This window comes from Hippopotamus amphibius, chromosome 15 (genome assembly GCF_030028045.1).
Source record: "Hippopotamus amphibius kiboko isolate mHipAmp2 chromosome 15, mHipAmp2.hap2, whole genome shotgun sequence".
NCBI classification, from domain to species: Eukaryota; Metazoa; Chordata; class Mammalia; order Artiodactyla; family Hippopotamidae; genus Hippopotamus; species Hippopotamus amphibius.
This window is the reverse complement of record NC_080200.1, coordinates 60,483,980-60,509,856: the sequence shown is the minus strand read 5'-3', so window position 1 is coordinate 60,509,856 and position 25,877 is coordinate 60,483,980. Positions and strand designations below refer to the sequence as shown.

The 25,877-nt window shown below is 38.7% G+C and overlaps 1 protein-coding gene across 1 annotated transcript in view; it reads right to left on the bottom strand.

Moving 5' to 3' along the window:
* The window catches only part of CTNND2 (catenin delta 2), an 805,106-nt gene extending 803,218 nt beyond the window's left edge, over positions 1-1,888 (bottom strand). The window contains exon 1 of the mRNA XM_057710226.1: positions 1,757-1,888. Coding sequence (XP_057566209.1) covers positions 1,757-1,888 — 132 coding nt within the window. The remainder of the gene's footprint in view (positions 1-1,756) is intronic.
* Between the last annotated feature and the right edge of the window lie 23,989 nt (positions 1,889-25,877).

Here is a 25,877-nt window from a genome sequence, read left to right as displayed (position 1 = left end):
ATTAGGCTCCTATATATTTTTTAATCTGTTCTGAACCTTTAGTTATGTCCTAGACATATCAGTCTTTCTATTTGGGGCAAGCCGGACACAACCGTATGTTCGGTAAGGTAAAATATTTCGGTCCAAATTTTCCCTGCAACTCTCACATATTTACACTTCCATATGATCTTTAAAATAGCTTGATCCATTTTGCCAAAGAAACAATCAGCCACTGATTACAACTGCCTAAATGAATTTCCTGTTGATATTTATATTTCCTGTTGATGTTAATTTGGAAGCGAGTAATATTGTTACAGTATCAAGCTCTTCCACACAGAACTGTAGCATGCCCCATCCTTTTCTGAATTCTTTTATGTGCTTTGATAAAATATTATAGCTTTCATCAGACAGGTCTGGTTGTCTTGTTAAATTTATTCCTCGTGTTTTATGTTTTGTCACTGCTCTAAAGCTAGTGGCCTAGCAAGATTTCTAGACCATGCCAGAATAAAAACCCACGAATCAGCCCAGCTATATAACAAATCAGTATCTGGAGTGTGAGGACCAGCATGAACTTTTGCTCCCCTTTCCCATTATGCCTGAAAAATAATCATAAAACTCTCAAGGGGAGGCTTGTGGAAGCAAACTAATCAAGCAATACAGCCTGGGCCTCAACCCAATTTCCTGCTTGCTTACCATTTTCACAAACTAGATTATCCAACCAATCTATTCAACTCTCCTTTGTGTACCTACTTTTGCTTCACATCTTCTGACCTGGTGACACAATTCAGACTGATCCTTTTCCATCAATGAATCTTTCCTTAGCTACTCTTTGATAACTTGACCATCTACCTTTACCTAAATCAGTCCCCATTTAATAAACAAAATCAGTGTTTTCTAGGAAAACTGAAGCCCTTCTCCTAGTTGAGTCCCTAATTGACCCATGTAGTCTATTTCTCTGATGAGATGTTCCTGGGATCAGGGAAGTTATATCACTCTTTTCCCACTGCTGTTGCTAACTCAGCATCCCTGAATCATATAATTCAAACACAGGACCCTTTTGCACTTAAAAAAAAACACACACACTGATTTATATTCTAGCTCATGGTGAGCAAAAGAAACAAATTAAAAAAATCTTGATTTTCCAGCTTTCTTTAATTATTTACCACCTTTTAATGGTAAGAAACATGAATTTTATGAAACAATTATTTTTAAATCTAAGACTTTGGATTTTATTTGCTTATCCATTTTTATGGCAAAGAAATGGTGGAGGAAGAATCATTTAGACTTTCGCTTTACAGGAAAAGTTCTGTAGTGTATCCTTCCAGAGCCACCTTGGAAACACTGGGAAAACGTATCTGCTTAGGCCCAACATGATTCTCATGTGCTCTCACTCATCCTGATTTTTTAGCATCATGGATATACTTTGAAATTTTATTAGACTTTCTACAGACCAATTATTTGGCTTCGCACATTTAACAGTATTAAACGTCAGGTCCATCACTGAATCTGCCAAAACTTCACCTCTAGGAATTTTGACTGCAATTTTTGTTTTTTTCCTGTAGAATACTTTTTCAAGGAAAGCTGCCAAAGTCTTGAACAAAAACTGAGTCAAAAGCTATCATCATCATATTTGAATAGCAACTGTATAACAAATACCAACATTCTGCTAGAAAATCATGATTTTCATCCCAACATAACTACATCACCATCTTTCATCCAGAAAGAATGATTTTTATCATGTCCCCATACATATATTAGAAAAGTGGAAAGTTTCTACCTGTTCTTTGACAGAGGCGAGGATGGCAGAGGTGGTTTCTGTTTCTGAGCCATCCCCATTGGAGGTGGTGAGGCCAGGGCTCAAGGAGCTGGTCTTCTCCGAGGCTGACGAGGGCTGGTCTGGGACAGGCATAGCTCCTGCAATGCAAGAGGACACACTCAGTGCAATTGGATGTTGTCCCCATAAACACACGTAAATATCAGGCAGCTCTAAGAAGTACACTTTGGCAAGATGAAGAGTACGGACTACAGAGAAAGCACGTGACACAAATGTAGACAGGAAACAAGCAAATAGTTTCTCCTGTACCCCCCCGAACAATTCCAAAATACACTCCAACTTTGTGTTTTGTCTTGGAGGTAAATGGAGGAAGAAATGATGAGGGAGAATAGGCATATTACACGACGAGAAAATATAGAGAGATAAAGAACTATTGAGAAGAAGCTAGTCAAACTACCATTTTCTATCTCTTTTAGATAAATTTATTACTTGTGCATTTGGCATATGTCCACCTCAAAAAAAAAAAAAACCTAATGATACTCTCCTTTATATTCTCCTTATATATCAATAATTTGTAGGTAATTAAGAAACACCGCAATTGACATAAAAACTCGGTTGGTATTGTAAAATATAGTAAATAGCTAGCCTACTCCGCAAATATTTGCTGAGTTCTTACTCTGAGACCAACAGTAGACAAAAGCTCCAGAGCTGGTGGGACTCATGCCACAGTTTATTGTGAGTCCACTGATGAAAGAGAGACTCAAATGATAACAGCTCACTTCATAAAGGCACACATACGCACAGGTTAAAAACGGGACTCTCAGAAGTCATTTTGCTCCGCTGTCCTTATCTTTCCACACGAATAAATAAGACTGAAGTATTTGTTTGTTACATGTATTACTTAGCAATGGCCATCAGCAGAGGAAGTAATAATTAAACTCAGGACAATTTCTACCCAGGAGCAACAGAAATCACTGTTCAAATAAAAGGCTGGGAGTGAATCAAGGTTACTTTCTGGCCCTAAGCTATTACATTACATGTCCTTCAATGAACCAGTGCTGTGTGACTGTTAAAAAGATATTTCTTATTATACTGCATCTGAGCATCTTGGGTTTCAAATTAAGTAACATAATTTTCTTAGCAGCCCTTGTACTATGTTATTAGCTACATTTAGTTAATAATTTTGGGATATACAAATCCCAAAGGGCTCCAGTATAGAATTTTCCTTTAAATATATGACAAAAAAGTGGTTATCTAATGTCCTCGTTGGACATTCTAACTTAGTTTTGATTTGTTTTTATTTTTTGAAGTTCCTTATAACATTACCAATGAGAATTAGAATATCATTGGAAAAATAAATCTGTTACAAACACAGAATATATGGGAGGGGTTGGGCAAATAGCATTAACAAGCAGAATGTGAGCAAAGGATAAGGACCAAATTCAATACAATTTGGCAAAATGCAACCATGGTTAACAAGTTGAAAGCATATTAGGTGATGGATACCAACAGGAGGAAAGAAAGAGGTTTAGGTAATTATGGAGTTGGGGCTGGGAAGTTAATAATAAAGTACTTTTGTGTATTCAATTTACTTTCATATGTGGTTTTCTTGCTTGATCAAGCCTCACAATTACAAGGATGTAGATAAACAGACTGACAAATGTCGTGCCAGGTAAAATAGCCTGAAAGCTGTGTCTTTCTATTTAGGTGAAGTTTGGGAGATGGGAGAAGAGGGGCAGGGGCAGAAAGAAAGAAGAAAAGAAAAGAGCAGCTCTTGAATGAAAAGTCACCTCTGATCAATGGGGGAGCCCCACCTTTGACCTTGCATCTCCACCTATATTCATGTCAGTGGCTTCCAAAGAGGACTCCAACATAATAACAGCCTTATGCTGAAAAAGAAGGATTCTTACCTCAAATTATTATTTTAGCTCCTGTGTTTTCTAAATTTTATTCAGCCAATTTGAATTCAAGCTCTGGGCCAGTATTATTATCAATACAAGTTTTTTGACAAAGAAATTGTCTGAAGTCTCAAAGTTATTAAGTAACATAAGTGGACCTAGAACTCAAATTTTCTCCCTTTTATTCCTATTTTAGTGTGCTTTGACGTGTCAGCCTATTTCCCATACCTTCCATTGCCTTCTAAATGCTGTCTACACACCAATTTTTATAAAATGTAATTCTTAAAAGTATGACAGTCGCCTGTCATCATCAAATATGGGAATTAATAGGCAACGATTCAAAGTATATCCTTAGGCACCTGACAACTCTAACCCACAGAGTATAAGGAATGATTCAGTCTGTTTATCTACCCCCACCTCTTCCCCCTTATAGCAATAATAGAAAGAGAAGTGAAATCTTTCAGGCTTTTCCCACCCTAGAGCCACTGCTACCCAAGGCAACCTCTATGCCCTAGTGAAAATGACCTGGAATAATTTCCGTGGTTCGTAATTTTTAACATCCAGATTTAATGTAACCACGAGTCATCACTACGTACGGGTGGTAAAACTGTCAGCCTCCACTCCCACCCTTCTTGGCTCCAAGCTTACAGAATAGAGGGAGGGCTGTGTCAACAGTGCCAGAACCAAGCCCTGGATTGCTGAATGGTAAGTACAAGAAGCCTTAAGCCTTCAGACTTTGCAGCCTATGGTTAAGTACTTCAGTCTCAAACAGAGCTAATCCACTAAAAATGAGTAGTTAATCTATTCTAACTCCAGGAAATCTGGAAAATGTAGAGGGACAAAAAGAAAAAAAATAAGGAAAAGCAACCATTAGTAATTCTGCCATCCTAGATAAGTATATTTTCTTCGGTATTTTGGTACAGGTTTTCCTAATATGATATTATCTGATTTGACTTATTTTGCATCATGAACTTTATATAATGAAGTATTAATGTAATATTTTTGATTTAAAAAAATTTCGCTGAGCAACACATCGTGAAATAGTTCAACTTATGTCAATGAAAATTACTCTACAGTTTGACGATGTAATAAATATTTAGTAGTCAATAGCTGTATGCCTCATAAGTCACCTATCTGTTGTTTGTCGTTTCACCCCATTTTTACATTTCTGACATTTATTGTAAATTCCTGGAAGTGTTATTTGATGAAATGAAGGATCTGCACGCATTTCTGACTTTCAAGAGCCAACAGCAAACTGTCCCGCTGCCAGGCAGGTCCAACATACTTACCCACCAGCAGCATCACGAGAACGTCCCCTCCCTACAAGGATAACAACACTGGCCTTTATTACTGTGTCTTGCTGTCACCAACTTGATATAGGAAAACTCATCTCTTTGACTCTGTGTTTATTTTACCACGAATACAGGAATATTTTCCCACAGATTTATTCCTTCTACGTACAACACCCCTCAAACCCTTTACACAATTACTGGGTCAAGTCCTTCTCTATATACTGTCAAGTGAGACTCTACAAACACATAAACTGCATGTTAAACAGACTCATCACCATGAGAAAAAGAGATAATATGAGGGAACCGTGATGTCAGATTTTGGGTGATTCCTTCTCCAGCAGAATTTGCTACTAGGTCCGGAAAATACATAACAACACGACTACCCACGCCTGGGCCCACGTCACGCTGCTCTACACGGTCACACGCAGGAGCTGTGTTACAGGAGGAACAGTGTCACCCCCACCTCCTCCACTCCCACCCCCAAATCGTTAGGGTGAAGACCTAACTCCTAACGTGGGGCCTTCAGGAAGGTCACGAATGTTAAATGAGTTCATAAGGGTGGGGTCCTAAACGGAGAGGACTAGTATCCTTATAAGAAGAGGAAGAGACACCAGAGCATTTTTCTCTCCGCCACGTGAGGACACAGAGGGAAGGTGGCCACCAGGAAGGGCGATCTCACCAGAAACCTCCACAGCCGTCGCCTTGATCTTGGACTTCTGGCCTCCAGAACTGCGAGGAAATAAATATCTGTTGTTTAAGCCACCCAGTCCGTGATATGTCATGGCGGTCCGAACAGACTGATACAAACAGTGCTAGATTGTTCTCAGCTTCCCTTCCCTAGTTACCTCGGGGGTGGGCACGGGAGCCTCGGGAATCTCGAGAGCAGCAGGCTGGTACTATTAGCACAGCCCTCTGTTCACACACTCATCCCAGATGAACGACAGGTGTCGGGAACAGGCATGGACCGCTTCAAATCAGCACACCTGGATAAACCAAAGCTTACAAAAAGCTGTGCTCGGTTGCTGTGAAATAAGCCTGGAGAACAAAGCACTAACTTAAGAACGTCCATAGTATGACCACTTTCGTAGACAATGTAATAAGAAACACAGGAAAATTGCCTGGGATGACAATAACGCAACATCAGGTAGCTCCCATATACAGAGACTTTTTCCACTTGAACTCCTGTATCCATAATGTAATAAGATCATATGAGGTCCAAGTGAATAGTCTAAACGTTTATTCCCCAAACATGAGTCACTATGAATTTACATTATACTTGGTAACATGTTAAAATCTCATTTGCATTTAGGAAGGCTGAACTCTCTTGCTCTCAATTCAAGGAGCACATTCAAGGTTATATTTTATTGACTTCCATCTCATGGAAGGAAAATAAACTCTTATTTTATAATTCAAACCTGTTCCCTCTTTAGTCACGTCTGCCCAGCAACTGATGACTGACATCGAAACGTAGCCATCTTTCAAAAAACAACTGATGAACCCTTGTGTCACACAATCATCAATTAAGTGACCCACCAGCACTCTGGTGCCAGCACTACTAGATCTCTTCCTCTCAGAGTCTGCAACAAGTTCCTTTGGCTGTGATATGGTCTTTGTTTCTCTTGAGCTGCCCACCCCTAATCTGTAATCCAAGCCCTCTGATCCATTCATCTCTCCTCTGATCCTGTTACTCCCAGAGCCCTTACACCCTGTTGTCATGGAAACCTGTTTCTTTTTTCCTCCCTATATTCTAAAACACAAAAATATTAGCAAATAATGACTTTCAGCTTTATCCCCATCTTTAGGTATCACTTTCATAATGGGCCATCACCTTACGCCCAAGTAAATAATGAAACTGGCCATTAGAATACTCCAAATATTATCATTTATATATGTATCTATATATAATACATATACAATTTAATGTTTTAAAACTGAATATAATTAACATGTTGATTTTATAATCTTCCACTCCACAAGCAACATTTAAAAGACCATGATTATGTGAAATGGAAGAATAAGCATACACATCTCCTTAATATTAGGGTCCAGAGACTGTGTGGATTACTATAAACTAATGACCTGAACAACACTGTTGAACACCTCATTTGTGTAATCACTCTGCTCACCAAAACTGCAATTCTGTATTTGTAACTAGCGTGTCACTCCCAAGAGAAATAGGCAGAGCACCATTCTCTCTCAGATGCACTCATAAAACATACCCACATAAAAATATACCCATCCTTGCTCCTTCCTTCTAAGGAAAAATGTAAAATTTCAGCTTGTCCTAATAATATAAACAATATCATAATTAATGTGATGATTAATATGTCAAAACTCAACACAATCAGGGCAGAAACTCAATCTGTCTTGGGCTATTTTCATTTTCCCACATCTAGCTCAGTATCTATAGCAGCCAGTTAATAAATATTTGTGGAGTTAATGCATGAACTATTAGTATAAAATCAATAATGATCGCTCACTAGAGCATGTAACTTAAGTAAAATGGGCTTTGCGTTAAGAACATTTCCCTAAATGATATTTGAATAACATCTTTTTATTTCGACTCAAGAAAGCTGATCTTCCCAAATCCTAGAACTAGTGTAAGGCTTTTGCCTCAGTCACTGCCCAAGAATGTATACCCTGGGCTGTTGGTTTCTAGGCAGGACCATCCATCGAGCAGGCTCTAGGGCTTCTGGGACTCGATACTTACAACTCACAACTTGCAAACAGGGTCTGGCAAAATTCATGGAGGGATGCAAGGATGGGGGAAAGAACTGAGCCCTATTCAGAACATGTAACTACAGGGGCACCAGCAGGCAGAGCCAGGAGGTGGAGAAATGTCCAATTCTACCCGATAAGTTGGGGGTAAGGTGAAAGACATTCACGGAGTCAGAGACACAGGTCCTTGTTTGCCGTGGTGGAAGATGTATGATGGCCAGGTGGAGAGCTGTTGAGATCTGAGCATTGAGTCCACCTGTTAAACACGAGGGGACTCTCCCACCTGTGTTCAGAATAGTGCAAACAGTAGGAGGCCAAACCTAACACGGAAGGTCAGGAAATCCATTATGAGTCACTGCGTGCTCTATTAACTGTTGAGGACGATGGGACCAACCTAAATATCACCACAGACTTAAGGCCCACCTGAGTGATCATTCTTTTTTTTTTCCTTTGGCTGCGTTGGGTCGTCGTTGCTGCGCACGGGCTTTCTCTAGTTGTGGCGAGTGGGGGCTACTCTTCATTGCAGTGGCTTCTCTTGTTGTGGCTTGCAGGCTGTAGGCCCGCAGGCTTCAGTAGTTGCGGCATGTGGACTCAATAGTTGTAGTGCACAGGTTTAGCTGCTCCGTGGCACGTGGGACCTTCCCAGGCCAGGGATCGAACCTGAGTCCCCTGCATTGGCAGGTGGATTCGTAACCACTGCGCCACCAGGGAAATCCCTGAATGATTATTCTTAAAGACCTAAATTATGTCTGAAGGCAAAAAAGAAAGCTTCTGTGGATACCCCAGGGTAAGGTGGCAAAGCAGTGCTCAGGCCTGGGAGAGCTACATACCCAGGCAAGTTCTAGCCAATGAAGTGGGTAGGGACAGGAGAGGGTCATCTTGGCTCTTTTCTCTTGATAACTCACAGTCCTGTCTTCTAAAGCATCATCTCAGACATCTTCATCTAGTCTTAACAAACACTCTATCAATAACTTAATACCCTAAAAAAATACTGAAAGGGTGATACTTCTGACCAAGGACCCGGCAGATGAGGGTGAGTCCTTGGTCCTCCAGAGCTCTGCCCTAGCCAAGCTTGTGACCTGAGATGCCAAAGCCCGCACAGGTGAAGCAAGGGGCAGGTACCCCAGCCTCTTACAGGTGTGTCTCCTGACAGGTAAGATTGTTTAGTGACAGCTGACCGATTCCTCAACTGCAAGCAGGGTCCCCTCAGAACCTAATGAGTGAGAGAAAAAGCTGAAGGAAGGTTGGGGTTTGACTGGTGGATATTGGAAAGGCAGAAGGTTCCCGGCAGAGAGGAAAGGGTCAGGACAAATCTACAACATGAGATGAGAGATGCAGGAAGCATCTCATCCGGGATTCAGGCAGCATCAGAGATGAGCCCCGAAACACAGAGAGGGAGGGAAACTGGGGGTCACTGCTGGGCTGGAGGGAGATCCTTGAAGAGGACTGTAAGAAGCTGACCTAGAATTTGATGGAGATCTGGAAAACTTGGTAATTTTAGAAAATAAATGAGTTGTTACATTTATTTTATTATTAACAAATGACTTGAGACATTTTCTATAACTCTTGATGGAACCCCGGTGGGCCACCACACTGAGATTGACAACCTTTATTTGACACATGAGTTTCCAAAGGCTCAGCCTCATCCATTTCCTCTCACTGAACACCATCCACACCTCTTTTGGGCAAAACCAGGCACACCTGACACCAGATGTGCAAATAATGACAAAGATGTTTACCTCCTGGGAGTTCACACCTAATATGCAAATATCCCACTACCTATTACAAGTGTCTCCCTGAAAACCCCACGAATGCACCAAATTCAGCATGACATGACCTCTCATCTCTTGCCTGGACAGTCACAAAAACTGTCCAAACTGCCTCGCTTGCCTGCAATAACTATTGCCTCCTCCAAAACAATTCCCTGCACTACTTACTGGGAGAGTCTACTTTCTTACCATCAATCTGATTATGACACATCTTTTTTCTAAATTGATGTGAGTGGATCCCAACACCTAGGACAGGGGTTTCCAACACTTACAGAGACAGGAAATGTATTTTATATCATGACTCACACATCTTAACTGAAACAAAATTTCAGGAAATATAAAGCCTTAAAACATTGGATGCACCATATTTCTATTCTATTTTATTCAATTTCATTTAAAACTCCTAGTGGTTACCCAATATACTGATAGATACAAAAGAGTTTGGAGACCAGTGACTTGAAGGATGGTGTGAAATCTCCTCTGGATGATGTAGAAGGCTGCTGTTGCTCCAGCCAGTGCTCACATCTCCATTCTGAAGCCAGGCTGCTTCTCCCCTCTCACCTTACACAATAGATACACCAAACTTCTTATAGTTTAAATATGTCTTATCCAATCAAACTCTGCACAAGCAGATTTCTCTTCCTGCATGTTTTTACCACCTCTAAGACTTTGGCTACTAAACTCTCTTCCTCCTTCATAATTCCCCACAAGCATTTCTTCCTCTCCACAGACTTTCTGAGCCACTCCACAATCTGAACCATTTCCTCCTGATTGCTACCTGTGTAACTTGAACCTTCCTCAAGCAGCGTATTTATCACAATGAGCTGTCATGATCTTACCTCCTCTGGGATTTTTAAAAACTTCGAATGTTTTTAAAATTGGGATGCTTCTTTATGTGACTGTTGGCACCCTTTTCCTCTAAGTCATCTGGGATGGATTTTGTGTTACTTGCCATTAAAAGTGTTATTAAATCAATGATATATTGTTCAACAGCTCAGATTTATGGAAATACCCTACATTTTACATTATATATCTCCTAATTAGGTCATGAATTCTTTGAGCACAGAAACTGTCTTATTCATATTAACAACCTCAGTACCTAGAAGAGTCCCCAATAAAGAGTTGGCATCATTAAATGTTTACTGAATAAGTTATAAAGAATACTTATAATGTACCATCAGCCCTATTTAAAATTGTTGAGGAATTTTACACTTACAACAGTGATTGGTACATTAATGTCCTAAAAATCATCCCAGGTTTATAAAATAGAAATATTCAAATTAATGAGTATGGGTAATGTATAATATTAAAGTAGCCAAACCATATCTATTTCTCCTAATCACACCTGTATCTATGTTTACAGTGGAAATATAGCTGGATGAAATTATTTCAATTTTAATTATGATAAAAACAGTATAAAATTTAAGGGCCCATCTTTACCAAAAAACAGATGGTGACCCCACTTCTAGAATCAGTAACCATCCTAGCTCTCCCAGACACCACAAATATGTGTAAACAGTTGATTTCATGGGTTTTCTAGGCTATACAGACATTTCTCTTTATGCCAGAGAAATAAAGTTTGAGATTCTGCAAGTATAGATCCATCACAGTAACAGTAAATTCAATAGAAATTGAAATAGGCAAAATACCTGAGATTTTGATTCCCCTTGAATAGGAGGGGGAAGTTCTAATATATTCTATAGTAAAGAAGCTCAGCGGTAGAGCGACTATTCTTTTGGCTGAAATTTCAAAGAAGTATGCTGAGCACAGCTCCTTATCCAGTGATCATCCTACGTTACACACAGTAACTTCCCAGAAAAGACTGTGGCTGCCAAGTGTCCCAGGCACTGGGGGTCCCCTTAGCACAGCTGCTAAAGATTTACCATCCATCTCCTACATCATATCTATACAAGAGGCTGAAGAACAGCATCTAAGCTTATAAGCAAAGACAACCTGTCTTCCCAAATATTCTCATGAATAATATTTTACACAAACATGTAGTTTTCTATTTTATATTTCTTTGCTTAATCATAAATTGACAAGATAAAGTCTGGTACCCAAAAAAAATCATACTCTAAAGTCAGTCCACAACAATTTATTATGAAGTACCAACTCCTGACTGTCACAATCTATTAAAAAAAAAAGTCCCCAAATACCAGCCACATGCTGGCCTGCAATGTGGTCTCACTTCATAGTACTTGAAAACGTCCACTCAAATTATGGCAATTTACCCTTCATATTGATTCTAAATACGTATCTGCCACTTCACAATTTCTCAAGATACTGGAGCTCAACTACACATTTTTTTTTTCCAGAATTACTATCAATGGCCATTCAAGGACAAAATCTCACACTCTAAATAGATATTTGTACTCCTTAGCCAATATATTTAACCCATCACAGCAGGGAAACTGCTAATCAGTATTTTATATTTAACTATAGAACACAGTTTCAACTACTGCTATACAACTTTAGGTGTTAGCACAGACTTGGAAATTTTTAAAATCAATCTACTGCCTTTAAAAGAACAATACTAAAACAAAAACTAAATAGAGCCATGGTCATTTCTGAAAGTTGCCAAGATATGTTGACAATTTTTACCTACAGACAAGAAATTTTGAAATTTTAAGTAACATAATTAGCTTATTACAACACACAACCTCAAGAAAAAAGTAAAGCTTTGCTTAGAGAACTAAATCTAAATTATATGTGTACAAGAGGTTTTTATTGTACTTGTGAAGGTAATACAGCAAAGAACCTTCTTATTTTTGTGTATGTATATTCATTAAATATTACATGTCAGTGGTTTAAATATCCTATGTGATCAATAAATATTTTAAATAGATGAATGATTGGATATATGTAAAGGTGATTATCAATCCCTAGCCCTACTTTTGCCAATTTGTTTTCTATTTCCTAGGCTCTGTTTCTAAGAGTTCAGTTTTTTTAGATTTCACATGCAGCATTTGTTTTTCTTTGTCTGACATCTCATTTAGCATAATGCGTTCAAGGTTCATTCATGTTGTTGCAATGGCGGGATTTCCTTCCTTCTCATGGCTGAATAATATTCCATTGCATACATGTACCACATCTTCTTTATTCATCACTGATGGACACTTAGGTTGTTTCCATATCTTGGCGACTGTGAGTAATGCTGCAATGAACATGGGAGGGCAGATATTTCTTCAATTTCCTGTTTTCATTTCCTGGTATATCTCCAGAGGTGGGATTGCTGGATCATAAGTTAAATTCTAGAGTTTCAATTTTGTGAGGAACTTCCATAGTGCTTCCCATAGTGGCTGCACCAAATTATATTCCCACCAACAGTGCACAAGGATTCCCTTTCCCCCCACATCCTCCCCAGCATTGACTACCTCTGGTCTTTTTGCTGTAGCTATTCTGACAGGGGTGGGGCATTATCTTGTGATTTGAATTTGTATTTCCCAGATGACTAGTGATGTTTTGCACCTTTTCATGTACCTGCTGGCTATTTTTATATCTTCTCTGGAAAAAAAAATTGTCTATTCAGTACCTCTGCCCATAAAATTACATTTTAAACTGTAGAATAAATACAGTAAACAAAAAGCTGATTCCAACCACAGAGAAATATGAGTCATCTTTCACTCTATGACTTTTCAAGTGGGTGTCATTATGTTTCTCTTAGAGCACTTTATCCACTATTCTGAGATTACAGATAAAAATTCTGACCCTCACAGCAAACATAAAAAGTAATTACTAATAACTTTATTTCATGAGTAGAGAACAATGAAACTCAAAAAAAAAAAAAAAATAGCAAGTCCAGTCTCAGAGGTCAGGAGTCAACAACGGTCAAGGATTCTAACCCAAATATCCGACAACTTGTCTTATCCCTTTGATTAGACCTTCGGATTCTCAGTGTTTGAAGGTAATAGTTCTTTTACATTACAAATCTGACTACAAAACAATACTCATCAGTTTCAGAGGAGGTTTTTATTTTTAATTTTAGACAAATCCTTAGGTTTTTGTCACTAAGGTACCAATTACTCTCGAGATCTTGAAAGTAGAATGTCATCTTTTTAATTCACCATTATGCCAACATCTTTTAAGTATGTTATGACGTCCATCATGCTTTAAAAGACTTAAGCTTGTTCAAATCTCCAAGGGCAAATTTCAGCAAAGCTGTTTGAAACATTTCTCTATATGTTCTGTAATTGTATGCACTCATATTTTAAATCTCAGATATGAGTAAATAGGTTTGGTATGAGGAATTCATATTCCTGATCTACAAATGACAATATTTAACATTTAAAAATGCATCTGTACCATTTTCCTAGTTTATTTCCAAAAAAGAAAAATTCTTTCACAATTAATTCCTTCTATGTATGGGAAAAAATCTCTTTCTAGCATTAGGCTTCCCACTTTCTACTTCTTTCTCCTTTTCCTAAATATTTACACTATCTCTCATGATCGGTAGTTAACACTCTCTAATACACAAATTATTCCTGAATAAGATGCCAAATATTTTGATATTTAGTTGTTATAAAATTAGTCAATTATAAGAGTTCAAATACAGACATATTTAAAGAAAATGAGCATAACCCTTAAAAAAAGAAATTGTGGTGGTTTTATGTCCGGAGAATTTTTGCCACTTAGGTAGCAATTTTGCCCTTTTTATGTGGCAATATTTTGGTGTTTTTATTGGTCTTTCCGGAAGGAGAGGTCCAAGAGCAAACCTGATTACAATCTACCTTTTTATGTCTCTATATTGTTGGCAAACTTTCATTATCTCCAAAAGATGATTGACAGATAAAATTTCAATCAAAGATGATATTTTTAAAAGGGGGGGGAAGGTTTTAAGCTGTAGCTCACACAAAAACCTTATAAACCTGCAGGGGTTATTAAAAGCATGGTAACAAACACTGGAAATTGAGTTTTTTTATATATAAATGTCCAAAAGACTTAAAAAAACACTACCCAAAGATAAATCAACATGGTATTTATTAAAAATCTCAATTATGTAAACACCATAGGTATATGGATTTGGGTCACCAGCTACAAAATTTTTCTCTTATATTTATCTTTCCTGCAATAAAGTTTCCTATCAATTAATTTCTGTGTGTCTTAGATGAAAGAGCAATAAAAAAAATTCATATCGGCGTCACACCTGTCCTAGCAGGTCTACAAAAGAATATTAATCTATAAATGTATGGTTGTGCAAATGAGGAAACAGCTATGAAGTTATATTTAAAATTTTAAGTTACAATTGAACAAATATGTTTTACAAAACAATCTCATGAGAATGTGAATGCATACGTACTGTGTACTAGGCACTCTCCTAAGCTCTTCACCAGTGTTGACTCAATTAATACAATAACCTTATGCTGCACTTCTATTATTATCCTCAACTCCCAGATGATGAAACTGAGGTCCAGAGAGGTTAACCTCCCTAAGGTACCAAGGGAAGAGCTATTGTTTAAAGCCGCACGGCCTGTGGTTCTCAATCACAGTACTGTCCTACAAGTCTGTAAGACATCTCAATGCTGAGACCAATTTAAAAAATAGTTCATTAATTTAAAAATAACTCACTGACCACAAAATGTGCCAAGCTCAGTACTAGGCATCGCATACCAGATGCAAAAGACACAGAGGAAAGGGTCTCTTCCCACTTAGGAGGTGCCCCAGGGGAAAATGATAAGCATAGTGATTGGATCTAAAGTGTGGATCTTTGTTGTAAAGGGGGAAAGTTTACAAGTCAGAACGCCTTCAAGAGTGCTTATTATTTTAGTGTCCCAGGGCCTATACCACAATGACACTACATATTCTAGAAGCTCTTTTACCTGGCTCCATTCTGTAACGCTTGCTGATCAGCTCCTTTTGCACTTGTGGTCAGCTGTCCACTCCAAAGCATCCTGGGGCCCTCCTGCCCTCAGTGGTTGAGGTTTACCAGGAGCTATCTCTGTTGCTTCCAAATCCATTCACTCCAGTTTAACTTGTGATTCTATTATTTAACTAAACATATGTAAACCAATGAGATATAACTGCATCAAGAATAAAAGGGTTTTATTTTTTTAACGCTTTGGTGAAACTCCTTTAAGATCACCCATTTTAAAATGCTGTGGATTTACAGATGAGATGCTTGCGAAGGGCTAGGGAACAACTATACACATCTAGAAGGATTCCTCCTTAAAAATGCTCCACAAGTGTCTTGATTTCTTACTTTAAATAAACAGAGATTGGAAATTGTAGAAGATGCAATAAGGGGAGACTAGGATGAGGAAGGAGTCTGCAAAGACGTTTATTTGGCATCCTTATGAGCAGACCCATATTGAAGTAAATGGACTAAGTCCCATAAGATTAGTGAACACAGGTACAAATACACCAAAATCAAATGAATATATCTACTACGTATTTTTTAATGAGTCTCTAATTTTAAGTGACTTCTCTTTACTGATGGGTCCCAATCCCTTGCTTAAGAGTGAAAGAAGCCAACTCTACGATAATCTGGAAAAGGCAAAACCAAGGAACCAAAGAAACAATAGAGAGATCAAAGGTTGCCACGGGTTCTAGGGGAGGGAGGGATGAACAGGTGGAACGCAGAGGATTTTTAGGACAGTGAAACTGCAGTGTATAACACCATAATGGTGATACATATATCATGGATATATGTCATTATATACTTGTCGAAACCCATGGAATGCACAACAGCAAGAGTGGACCCTAATGCAATCCATGGAATTTGGATTATAATGATGTGTCAACATAGATTCATCAATTGTAATAAATATACCACTTTCAGGCAGATGTTGTCAGTGGAGGAGGTTGTGTATGTGTGAGGTCAGAGAGTATATGGGAAAACTCTGTATCATCTGCTCAGTTTTTCTGTGCACCTAAAACTGCTCTAAAAAATAAAATCTATTAACCATTAAAAAAAAAGAGTTTTTCTTACCAACCAGTGTCTCAATACTTATTTGTTGAGTGAATTAATGAATGAATTAATGAATGAAGTAGCAAGTGAACTGATCATGTTTAACCTGTCTGTTATGTGATTATTTAGTTGGTCTTTTCATTGTACGAGCGTCTGTTTTGCCTGGAATCATTTACTTACCAGATCAATTAGTCATTTACTCACTTAATTAAGAAACAAGTGGTTACTGGTACTCGCTGATGTCAATAATTCCACCAAAGAAAATGATGCTGGGTTTTGAAAGAACCTTTTGTCTTGCATGGATCCTGCCTCTGTTCCCCTGTGACTTTTTGTCTGTACGTGGCATCCACATGAAGCAATGCCGGCTGATAGACTGCTTTTATGAAACAGTAATTACTCTGAGGACGATGCTAGATTTAAATTGTACAAGTGACTGAACTGCAATTGAGAATAACAAATCTATACATCATCCTATTGGAAAAATCATTATCTAATTTCTGTGTACCACACATACAATTTGCGCAACTGAGAAAAAAATCTCTCAACTGTTTTTTTTTTAATTTTCTCTGAACTTTGAACATAGGATTAAAGATCCATTGATATGTTGAATGAAATGAACAAAACAGGGTGGAAAACATTAATCAGAAATTATTCATAGGTTTTATTTTCAAGATCATTTATATCTGGTCATGATTTAATCACCATATAAGTACCTAGAGAAAACGGAATAATTAGGTGCTGAATTTTAATTTTATATATTTAAATCTGTATCCTATTGCACAGATACATCATTAAATTCAAGTTATTAGAGTTACTGCCTAACAGTTTAGGAACAAACAACCTCAGAACAGATGATAAACCTAGTCTGAATAAAAGAAATGCTGCCATGGCCACAGAAGACCTCATCCATTTGCCACTTACCATGAATAGGATCTAAAACCAATGTCTCCAACATACAGGATTTTATACCCAAAAAGTGTGTAGCTTGTATTGGTCACCAAGACAACTTCCAATTTAAAATTTAAATTGACCACAGTAGTTAACATGTTAGGCAATTTTAGAAATTGGACTCCTTCATGATTAGAAGAATGTGGGACTTGAAAAATCAAGGGACTGAATCACATGTAGAATAAGTGTTATTGGTCAAATTAGTAAGAGGAAAAGCTATATTATTTGCATACATATGTGACTTCTAATATATTTATTTTTTAGATATGGGGAAGATAAATTTCACCTTTAAATAAGAAAAATACAGCAAAGTGATTCAGTTATACCTATACATATATCTATTCTTATTTACATTCACCTGAAACTAACACAACACTGTAAATCAACTATATTTCAATATAAGATAAAAATTTACATATGAAAAATATACTTACATATGTTGTTGATATAACAAGGTGAAACCTCAATTTCACTTTGTCAAGCCTGGAGTCCCCTACAATACTGACATCTAATCTTTATGCTTCTTCTTACACAGCAACAAGTACAGCACGAGTAGCCTTGGAGCAAGCAGCCTGGGCGAGCAAGGACTCACTGCAGACATATTTTATAAATGGGAGGGTAATGAGGCATAAAGGAATTAAGTAATATTTTCAAGGTCATACGCTGAGTCTTTAATAGAGCAGAGAATAAAACCATAAGTTTTGACTATTAGATACATACTGTAATGTCTAGAACAAGCTTTCCATTCTTGCACTCCTGCAAAATGAACCAAAAGGAAGAGCTGGCACTGGACAACCCTCTTATGGGTAACACGAAACATGTGCGTATCCAAGAAACAAAATGACCAGAAAAAGAATTACTTCAAAAAGTAAATGAAAGATGAAATGAGCACTACAATTTCCAAATGAGAGCTTGCTTTAAGACAAATGACAGTGTTCAAACATACTTCTCTTTTGCTTGTTTTTATTCATGTGCTTGGCAATGACCTTGTGAGTTTAGTCTACGGCATCACAAATTAAAAGTTTAACTATCTCAGAATGGCCAGGAGCAACTCTTTACAGGAAGTAAGTACATCAACCCCAAACACTGACCTGTGTCCTGTTTTCTACTGCTTATCTGTGAGTTTGATTCTGAAACCACACATTTAACTTTGCAAAAGAAAGAGAATTCATCAATGGAATCCTGCCTGGACAACTATTCTTAATCTAGGGCACAGAATCCCTCTCCACTTGCTGTCAATAAAGGCTCATAAAAGGCAACAGAAATGGCAGAAACACACTTTACTCAGAACTGTTACAGTTGACCCAGTTACCCAAGCCAAAGCAATCCTCTGAAAACATGCAAACTGATTAAAAATCCTTTAGGCCATTTCACTGCAGGAAGGGAACCCTTTCTGTAGTTGTCATTTAGTGTCTCACCTGCCTATGGTTCAACTGACCAAGGCAGCACTTTTGTAGAAGAAATACTGACTTGGCTTTAATTGTCTGCCAAACTTGGCCAGTTGGCATTACAAGAGCTCCCAATGTAAGAAAGAGGAGAATGACTTACTCGAATGCTATTTTAAACATTTCCTATTGTCAAATTTACTCACCTAATTTCAGATATCCCCATTGTGAGGAGAAACATCTTTAGAATGCACTTCTTAATGCTAAAAATGGAACTTCAACATGTGCAGTGGAAATCTGTTGGTTTGGTCTGATCAGTAGCCCTTCTCCCTGCTTTTGTTGGTTGAACCATGATTTTTCCCTTGGGGGAGTTATCCATTTAGGGTGCATGAAGTTTCTTGTGCTCACAATCAAGGGTTCCCCTCTCTGGAAGGCGGAATGATGGTCCCCCAAGATTTCCATGTTCCAATCCCCAGAACTTGTGACTCTGTCATGTTACATGGCAAGGGGGGATCAGTGCAGATGGAAGTAGCATTGCTAATTAATTGCCCTCAATTGAGATGATCAACCTGGATTACCTGGGTGGGCCCGGTGTAATCACAAGGATCCTTACTAATAGAAAAGGGAGTCAGGAAGGTTAGAGTCAGAGGAGACGGGACAATGGAAGAAGATGGAGTGATGTGATTGCTGGCTTTAAAGATGGAAGGTGATCACGAGCCTGAGAATGTAGGCAGCCTCTCAAAATCAGGAAAAGCAAGGAAACAGATTTTTCTCTAGAGCCTCCAGAAGCAATGCAGCCCTATTACACCTTGACTTTAGCCTAGTGAGAACCATTTCAGGCGCCTGACCTCCAGAGTTAGAAAACAATAAATCTGGATTGTTTTAGGCCATTGAATTTGTGGTGATTTGTTACAGCAGCCATAGGAAACTAATACACCAAGCTTTCCTGGCCAATTGTGGGCACATCTCTAATCCAGTGGGCTCCTCTTAGGCTCTGAACCTTAAGGAGAGCGATAATTGAGGGACTTTCCTGGCTGCCCAGTGGTTAAGACTCCCACTTCCAATGCAGGGGACACGGGTTCCATCCTTGATCGGGGAACAAAGATCCCACATGCCATGCTGCATGGCCCAAAAAAAAAAAAAGTTGAATTTGATTCTGCTGATGCAGACACCCCAAAGTCACATCTACTGGTCCCTGCTGACTCTGTCTCTGGAGTTTTCCTGGGCCCTGCCCTTCCTAAATCCTAGCTCTTGGATGTGTCCTTTTCTTTCATGAGCATCTCATATTGTTCCAACAAACAATTTTTCCCCCTTGAGTGAATCAGTGGTTCTTTGACTTGTAAGTAAGCAAAAACTCTAATTGAAACAGTTCATTCAATCCAACTACTTAACCTGGATGCAGTGATACCACTGGTCCATTTTGCTATTAAAATTATATTTCCCAAGGGCTTCACACTGTGCTAGACACTGAAAGTCAAGACGTTAACAGGAAAAGCAGTTTCTACTACAAAGTGCTTACAATTTAGTAGCCAATACTGCAGATTCAATTCACAGGAACAAAAGTTATACTCACACCAAGAAAAAGATGTTTAGATGCAAAGCAAGGAACATCATCTAACAGGCACAAACTCAGACTGCAAATCTGTCAAGATTCTGTTGGCCATGGGGCACTGCGTGTATGGTAAGATCTGTCTTCAAGAAGGGAGTCACTACATCTCTCTTCAGGTAGGGTCCGTCCGTCCTTCCTTCCTTCCCTCCCTCCCTCCCTGCTTCCTTTCTTCCTTCTTCCTTCCTTCAGTTTGCTCAGACAGCAGGTGTTCATGAAGCCCCTATTTTTTTTTAATGCACTGAGATCGGGGAACACCAGGCAGAGAAGCAAAGTCAAAAGATCTTGCAGTTCCATGGTCCTGAGTAGGGAAAAGATGAACAAAGAGGCAGCAGCTACTGCACTGAGACAAATGTGCTGATGGGGCCAGGCAGGCACAGCGAGGTCAGGAGTACCCCTGGGGAACAGGATGCTGAGCTGAGTCCTGAGGGACAGGCAGAAGTGGGTTAGCGGGGGGAGTTCCAGTCATGGGGAGTAGGCGTGCTGGCCTGAGGCGTTGATACATAAAGCAAGTCTCCAGGCTGCCCAATGGATCAGAAAAGTGGGGTGAAGGCCCAAGGAAAAGACTCTTAGAACATGTAACAAGAAAGAAAGGAAGATCTAGGCCAGAGAGGGGCTGGTGTCCACTCTTTTGAATTTGCACTCTTTAGGTATTTTGAAGAACTTGGCCATGAATTATGAGATTTCATCCATGAATGGATAAAGAAGATGTGGTACATATACACAATGGAATACTACTTAACCATAAAAAAGTATGAAATAATGCCATTTGCAGCAACATGGATGGACCTAGAGATGATCATACTAAGTGAAGTAAGTCAGAAAGAGAAAGACAAATATCATAGGATATCACTTATATGTGGAATCTAAAATATGACACAAGTGAACGTATCTATGAAACAGAAACAGACTTAGAGACATAGAGATCAGACTTGTGATTACCAAGGGGGAGAGGGGTGGGGGAGGGATGCATTGGGAGTTTGGGATTAGTAGATGCAAAGCATTATAGAATGGATAAACAACAAGGTCCTCCTGTATAGCACAGGGAACACTATTCAATATCCTGTAAAAAACCATAATGGAAAAGAATATAAAAAAGAATATACATATATACACACACATATATATAAAATTGAATCACTTTGCTGTACATCAGAAACTAACAAAAGATTATAAATCATCTATAATTCAATAAAAAATTTTTAAAACAAATTTTTAAAAAACGAGATTTCACCCATGGGCTAACGAACTTCAATATAAGATTTTAATATTCTGAAAATTTTATTCTAAGTGCAGCCTGAAAATTATTTTGACAAAAGGTGTAGTATTTGTGGAATAGCTTAGTTATAAGGCTTTTGGGGTTGTCTGTGCATATGATGGGCTCAAATAAGGAGGTGGAGAGAAGGGCAAAGACAGGAGATGCCAGAAATCAACATTAAGATGGACGTGGGTTTTTCAAAATGACTTAAAACTACTTAGGGTTAGATTATGATTTTTTAATAACAAGTAATTTATTAGTAATGAGTTATAAAGTATTTCAATTAAAAACAATTACTGAGATAGTAAAATGTTATGTGTTTATTGCATCAGATTAGATTCCTTATACACTGTGGACTTTGCATGGTTTCTTCATAACTAGAGATAGAAAACAAAGATTTGGATTTTCTAAAAGATGTACCATGCAGCCAGTACTATAATATTCAATTTGGGGAAATCCTGTGGTATTTATAACAGGTATTTTAGCTATTTCATTCTTGTAATGAACTCAAGTTATACATTTTTATTTTTCCATTAAATTTACATTAAATAATCAAATCACATCCCAGTAATAAATTATTTACATATACTTGTGTATTCAACATGTCATTGGCTGGCTGAGTAAATGCACATCCCATAGGGAGAATGTGGAAACATTACATGGGGATAATGCAAGTTACAATGATATCAGTGTCGGTGACTTGGAGCCATTTGATGTTCAGAATGGGTAGCCTGGGGACACTTAATTGACCTTCAGTTCAGAGCAGGGTGTTGCTGGAAGCCCCATACTAGCCATGGAGGGAAGCTGTTTAGTCCTGTCACCCGTGAACTGATGTGTTATAACGTCTTTCTGTTCATCTCTCCTCGCTCTTAAATTTTAAAGCACAGTTAACATAAAATCTTAAATTTACCCTGTATTTTAGGGCAAGAATTGTGAGTCAGAAGCATTCACAGTAAGGCACCCTAGAGGTGAGGAGGACCAAGAACTGGCTGATCTCTGTAACACACAGCTGTGGCCTTGAGTATGGCGTTTCACTGTGAGCCTAATTCAGCCCCAGTGCTGCACCACTCCACAACTCTGGGGGGTACCATCCACATTCTTATCTGGGTATTCGTTACTCCATGTGGTCAGTATACCAGCAGCACTGGCTATCACCTGCGAACTGAATGGAATTAGCATTGTAACAAGATCCCAAGCACATGTGAGGGAGACATGTACAGATGGATAACATTCCCTAGGGTTATGCAGTGCACAACCTGTGCAGCTGCACATGGTGGCCCGAACACCACCCCTGCTTCAAAACTGCTTTGATGGCAGGAAAACCATTGCCTATTCAATGTCCATTAATGACTAAGGTACCATACAACTACAGATGTGAGTGTGTGTGTGTTGTGTCTCTATCCCTGTCTGTTCATATACACCCGCTGAATTTCTACAATTCCTCTTCCAGAAATTTAGAGCACATGCCTGAGCACCTCTGTCTCTAAGACAAAAGACCACAGAGTACATGCTATGCTCAGGAGATTATTTATTTATTTTAATTTTATTTATTTATTTATTGGCTGCATTGGGTCTTCGATGCTGCACACAGGCTTTCTCTAGTTGCGGCATGTGGGGGTTATTCTTCATTGTGGTGTGCAGGCTCCTCATGGCAGTGGCTTCAGTAGTTGTGGCTCACGGGCTTAGCTGCTCTGCGGCATATGGGATCTTCCTGGACTAGGGCTCAAACCCATGTCCCCTGCATTGGCAGGCGGATTCTTAACCACTGAGCCACCTAGGAAGTCCCAGGAGATGATTTAGAAGGAGCCACTAAGAAGAATTATATCCCCTCTGCAGAGTGAGTCCATGAATGCCCATTTTTATCTTACTGTCTGTTGGTAAACTTCCAGTGTGCTTTTAGCCTCCCCTTTAGTATATTGAAAACGGATTCCTAGAGGATGTATATCAAGGCCGACTGCCATAAGGCACAATTCTCTGTGAGTCTGCGCTGGTTTCCCACTGACCAGGCACTGATGCCCACTTTCAAAGAAGGGCCGAAGGCGGCGTGAAGCAAGCTTGCTATTCGCGAACATCTGACAAACAGCACTGTGCATTCTGTCCACAGAATCTTTGTTGCTACACCTCCGGCTACTTCACTGTACATTCTCTGGATAATATTTCTCAAAGTAAGTAAAAAGAAAAACACAGACAGATACAAATAGTACGCATACTAACCCACTGTTTTATTGGTCAATTAGGAGCGTATTCCAACGATGTTTGACTAAATTCTTAACTAAAATATAAAAATTCTAGGTTGAAATTACAGACTCCTTCTTTTCTATTAATAACCCAAAATGGGGGTTGACATGCCTTGTCATTCCAAATTTTTTGGTCTCATTACAGTATTAAGCATGAAAAAGCTCTTACATGAAGCTTCACAAAACTAAATGAACCCGGTTTTCTGACCTCTCTCAATTAGTCTACTGCCTTTCTGACAACCACTGCGGTACGTGGACATGTTACATTATGGACATGTGATACTAAATCACGGGCAGTGAGGGCTACCCAGAATCCAGAGAGCCTCCTTCCTAATCAGGAAGTTAGTAAAGGGCCAAGCCATCTGGGACCCTAAGAATTTCCCAAGTTCATGTAACCAGTGAGGGACTAAGCTAGAGCCAGAACCCAGGTTGCCTGACTGGGCATTTGGTGTTCTCAGCAGCACATCACCCTGCATAGTGCAAACAAATACTATTATCTCTAGCTGACTGACAAAAGCTACCTGTCGTCACTGCCGAGGACAAATTTATCTCTGCAGTACCTGAGGTGAATCACTGAGATACTCCCAAGAGACACAGACTGCCACTAAGGACCCAGATTCCCCATGTCTTCAGGATCCTGAGATCTTTCTCTGCCTTTCAGACATTTGGAGAATTCAGTGATGGAAATTTGCATGGGGTTTTTTTGCCCAGATTTATGTTTCTGCAGGAAAGGGCTCACTCTGCTAACATAAAGTCAATTTCTCTTAAAGGGGAAAGAAGAAGCGTTTTCTATGCTTGGATTTCCATACATTATATAATGGATACATTTCCCATCTGAATCAAATCAGTGCGTCTCAAACTTCAATATGTAACAGAATCACTTGGGGACCTTGGTAAGAATGCAGACTTTTAGGCAGCATACTAGAAAATCAGATTTATAAGTTCTGGAATTCCTTCAGGGATCGGGGCCTGGGTACTGCAGGGAGCACCTGCCCTGCACCACTCTTTGAAAACCCAGACACAGAAGCTGCAGTGAAGCTGTCTCCATGACAACTTTATAGGGGGCAGTGGTGGGGCCTCCAGAGTAGATCTCTGAAGGTTGACATCACCCAGTTTCAAAAGTATGAAGAGAAAATTACATGGAGAATACACTTACACATATAATGAACTACAATAAAAACACATCAATAGAAGAACAATCCTTTCACATTTATGATCGTAAAACTAAATTCTTAAAGGAACGTAGTTTAATACAGTCTTTGTGTGAACAAGTCACACAATGTACTTAACGTGTATATTATACATTATCATTAACATACTGCAAAGCACAGTAGTCTTCTAGAGCTTAAAAGTGGCCATTTATGTTACTAATCATTTCACATAGTATCTATTTGCCACAGCACTGAATGCCCTAAAATCTGAATTCTAGTTGAAAAAAATCAAATGAAATGGTACCTAGAGATACTATATAGTGTACAGCATATATATATAAATTCACACACACATAAAATACATGCCCAGAGATGAGGCATTCACTTGAAATCACTACCTTATAAATGATTGGTAATTATATTTTCAAATTCCAGTAATAAGATGATTTGGCCATTCATAAATATGTATAATTTTTCTGTACCAACATCATCGACACATAATTTGTTTTCCAACCCCACTGATTTTCTCCAAGCAGATGTATCATTTTCCAATTATGAAATTAAACATTCAATTTGAAAATATGTTGGCAGTCTAATTCCAGGTTTAATAACTTTCCATATATTTTTAGGACTATATTCTGCTAGAACTCTGGGGAAAATTATGAAATTCAAAATAGCTAAATGTAAAAGAATGTAATCAGCCTGTGAAAGCTATTCAAGAAAACTACCACCATGGGTTACATTGTGAAGAATAGCCTAGGCTTTTAGAGTCAGCAAAGCCTTTGGAGAGAAGCCGTAGTCACCTGCTAGAGAGGACAAAACAGAGACTCCCTGGAGTTGAGGAGACCTCACCAGCATCACAGACTTAGGGAAAGACGGAGGAAGCACGGAAACGTAGTCACCATATTTTTCAAAATACAGAACTAATATTCATGGAATTTGAAAGCAATTTTTTATT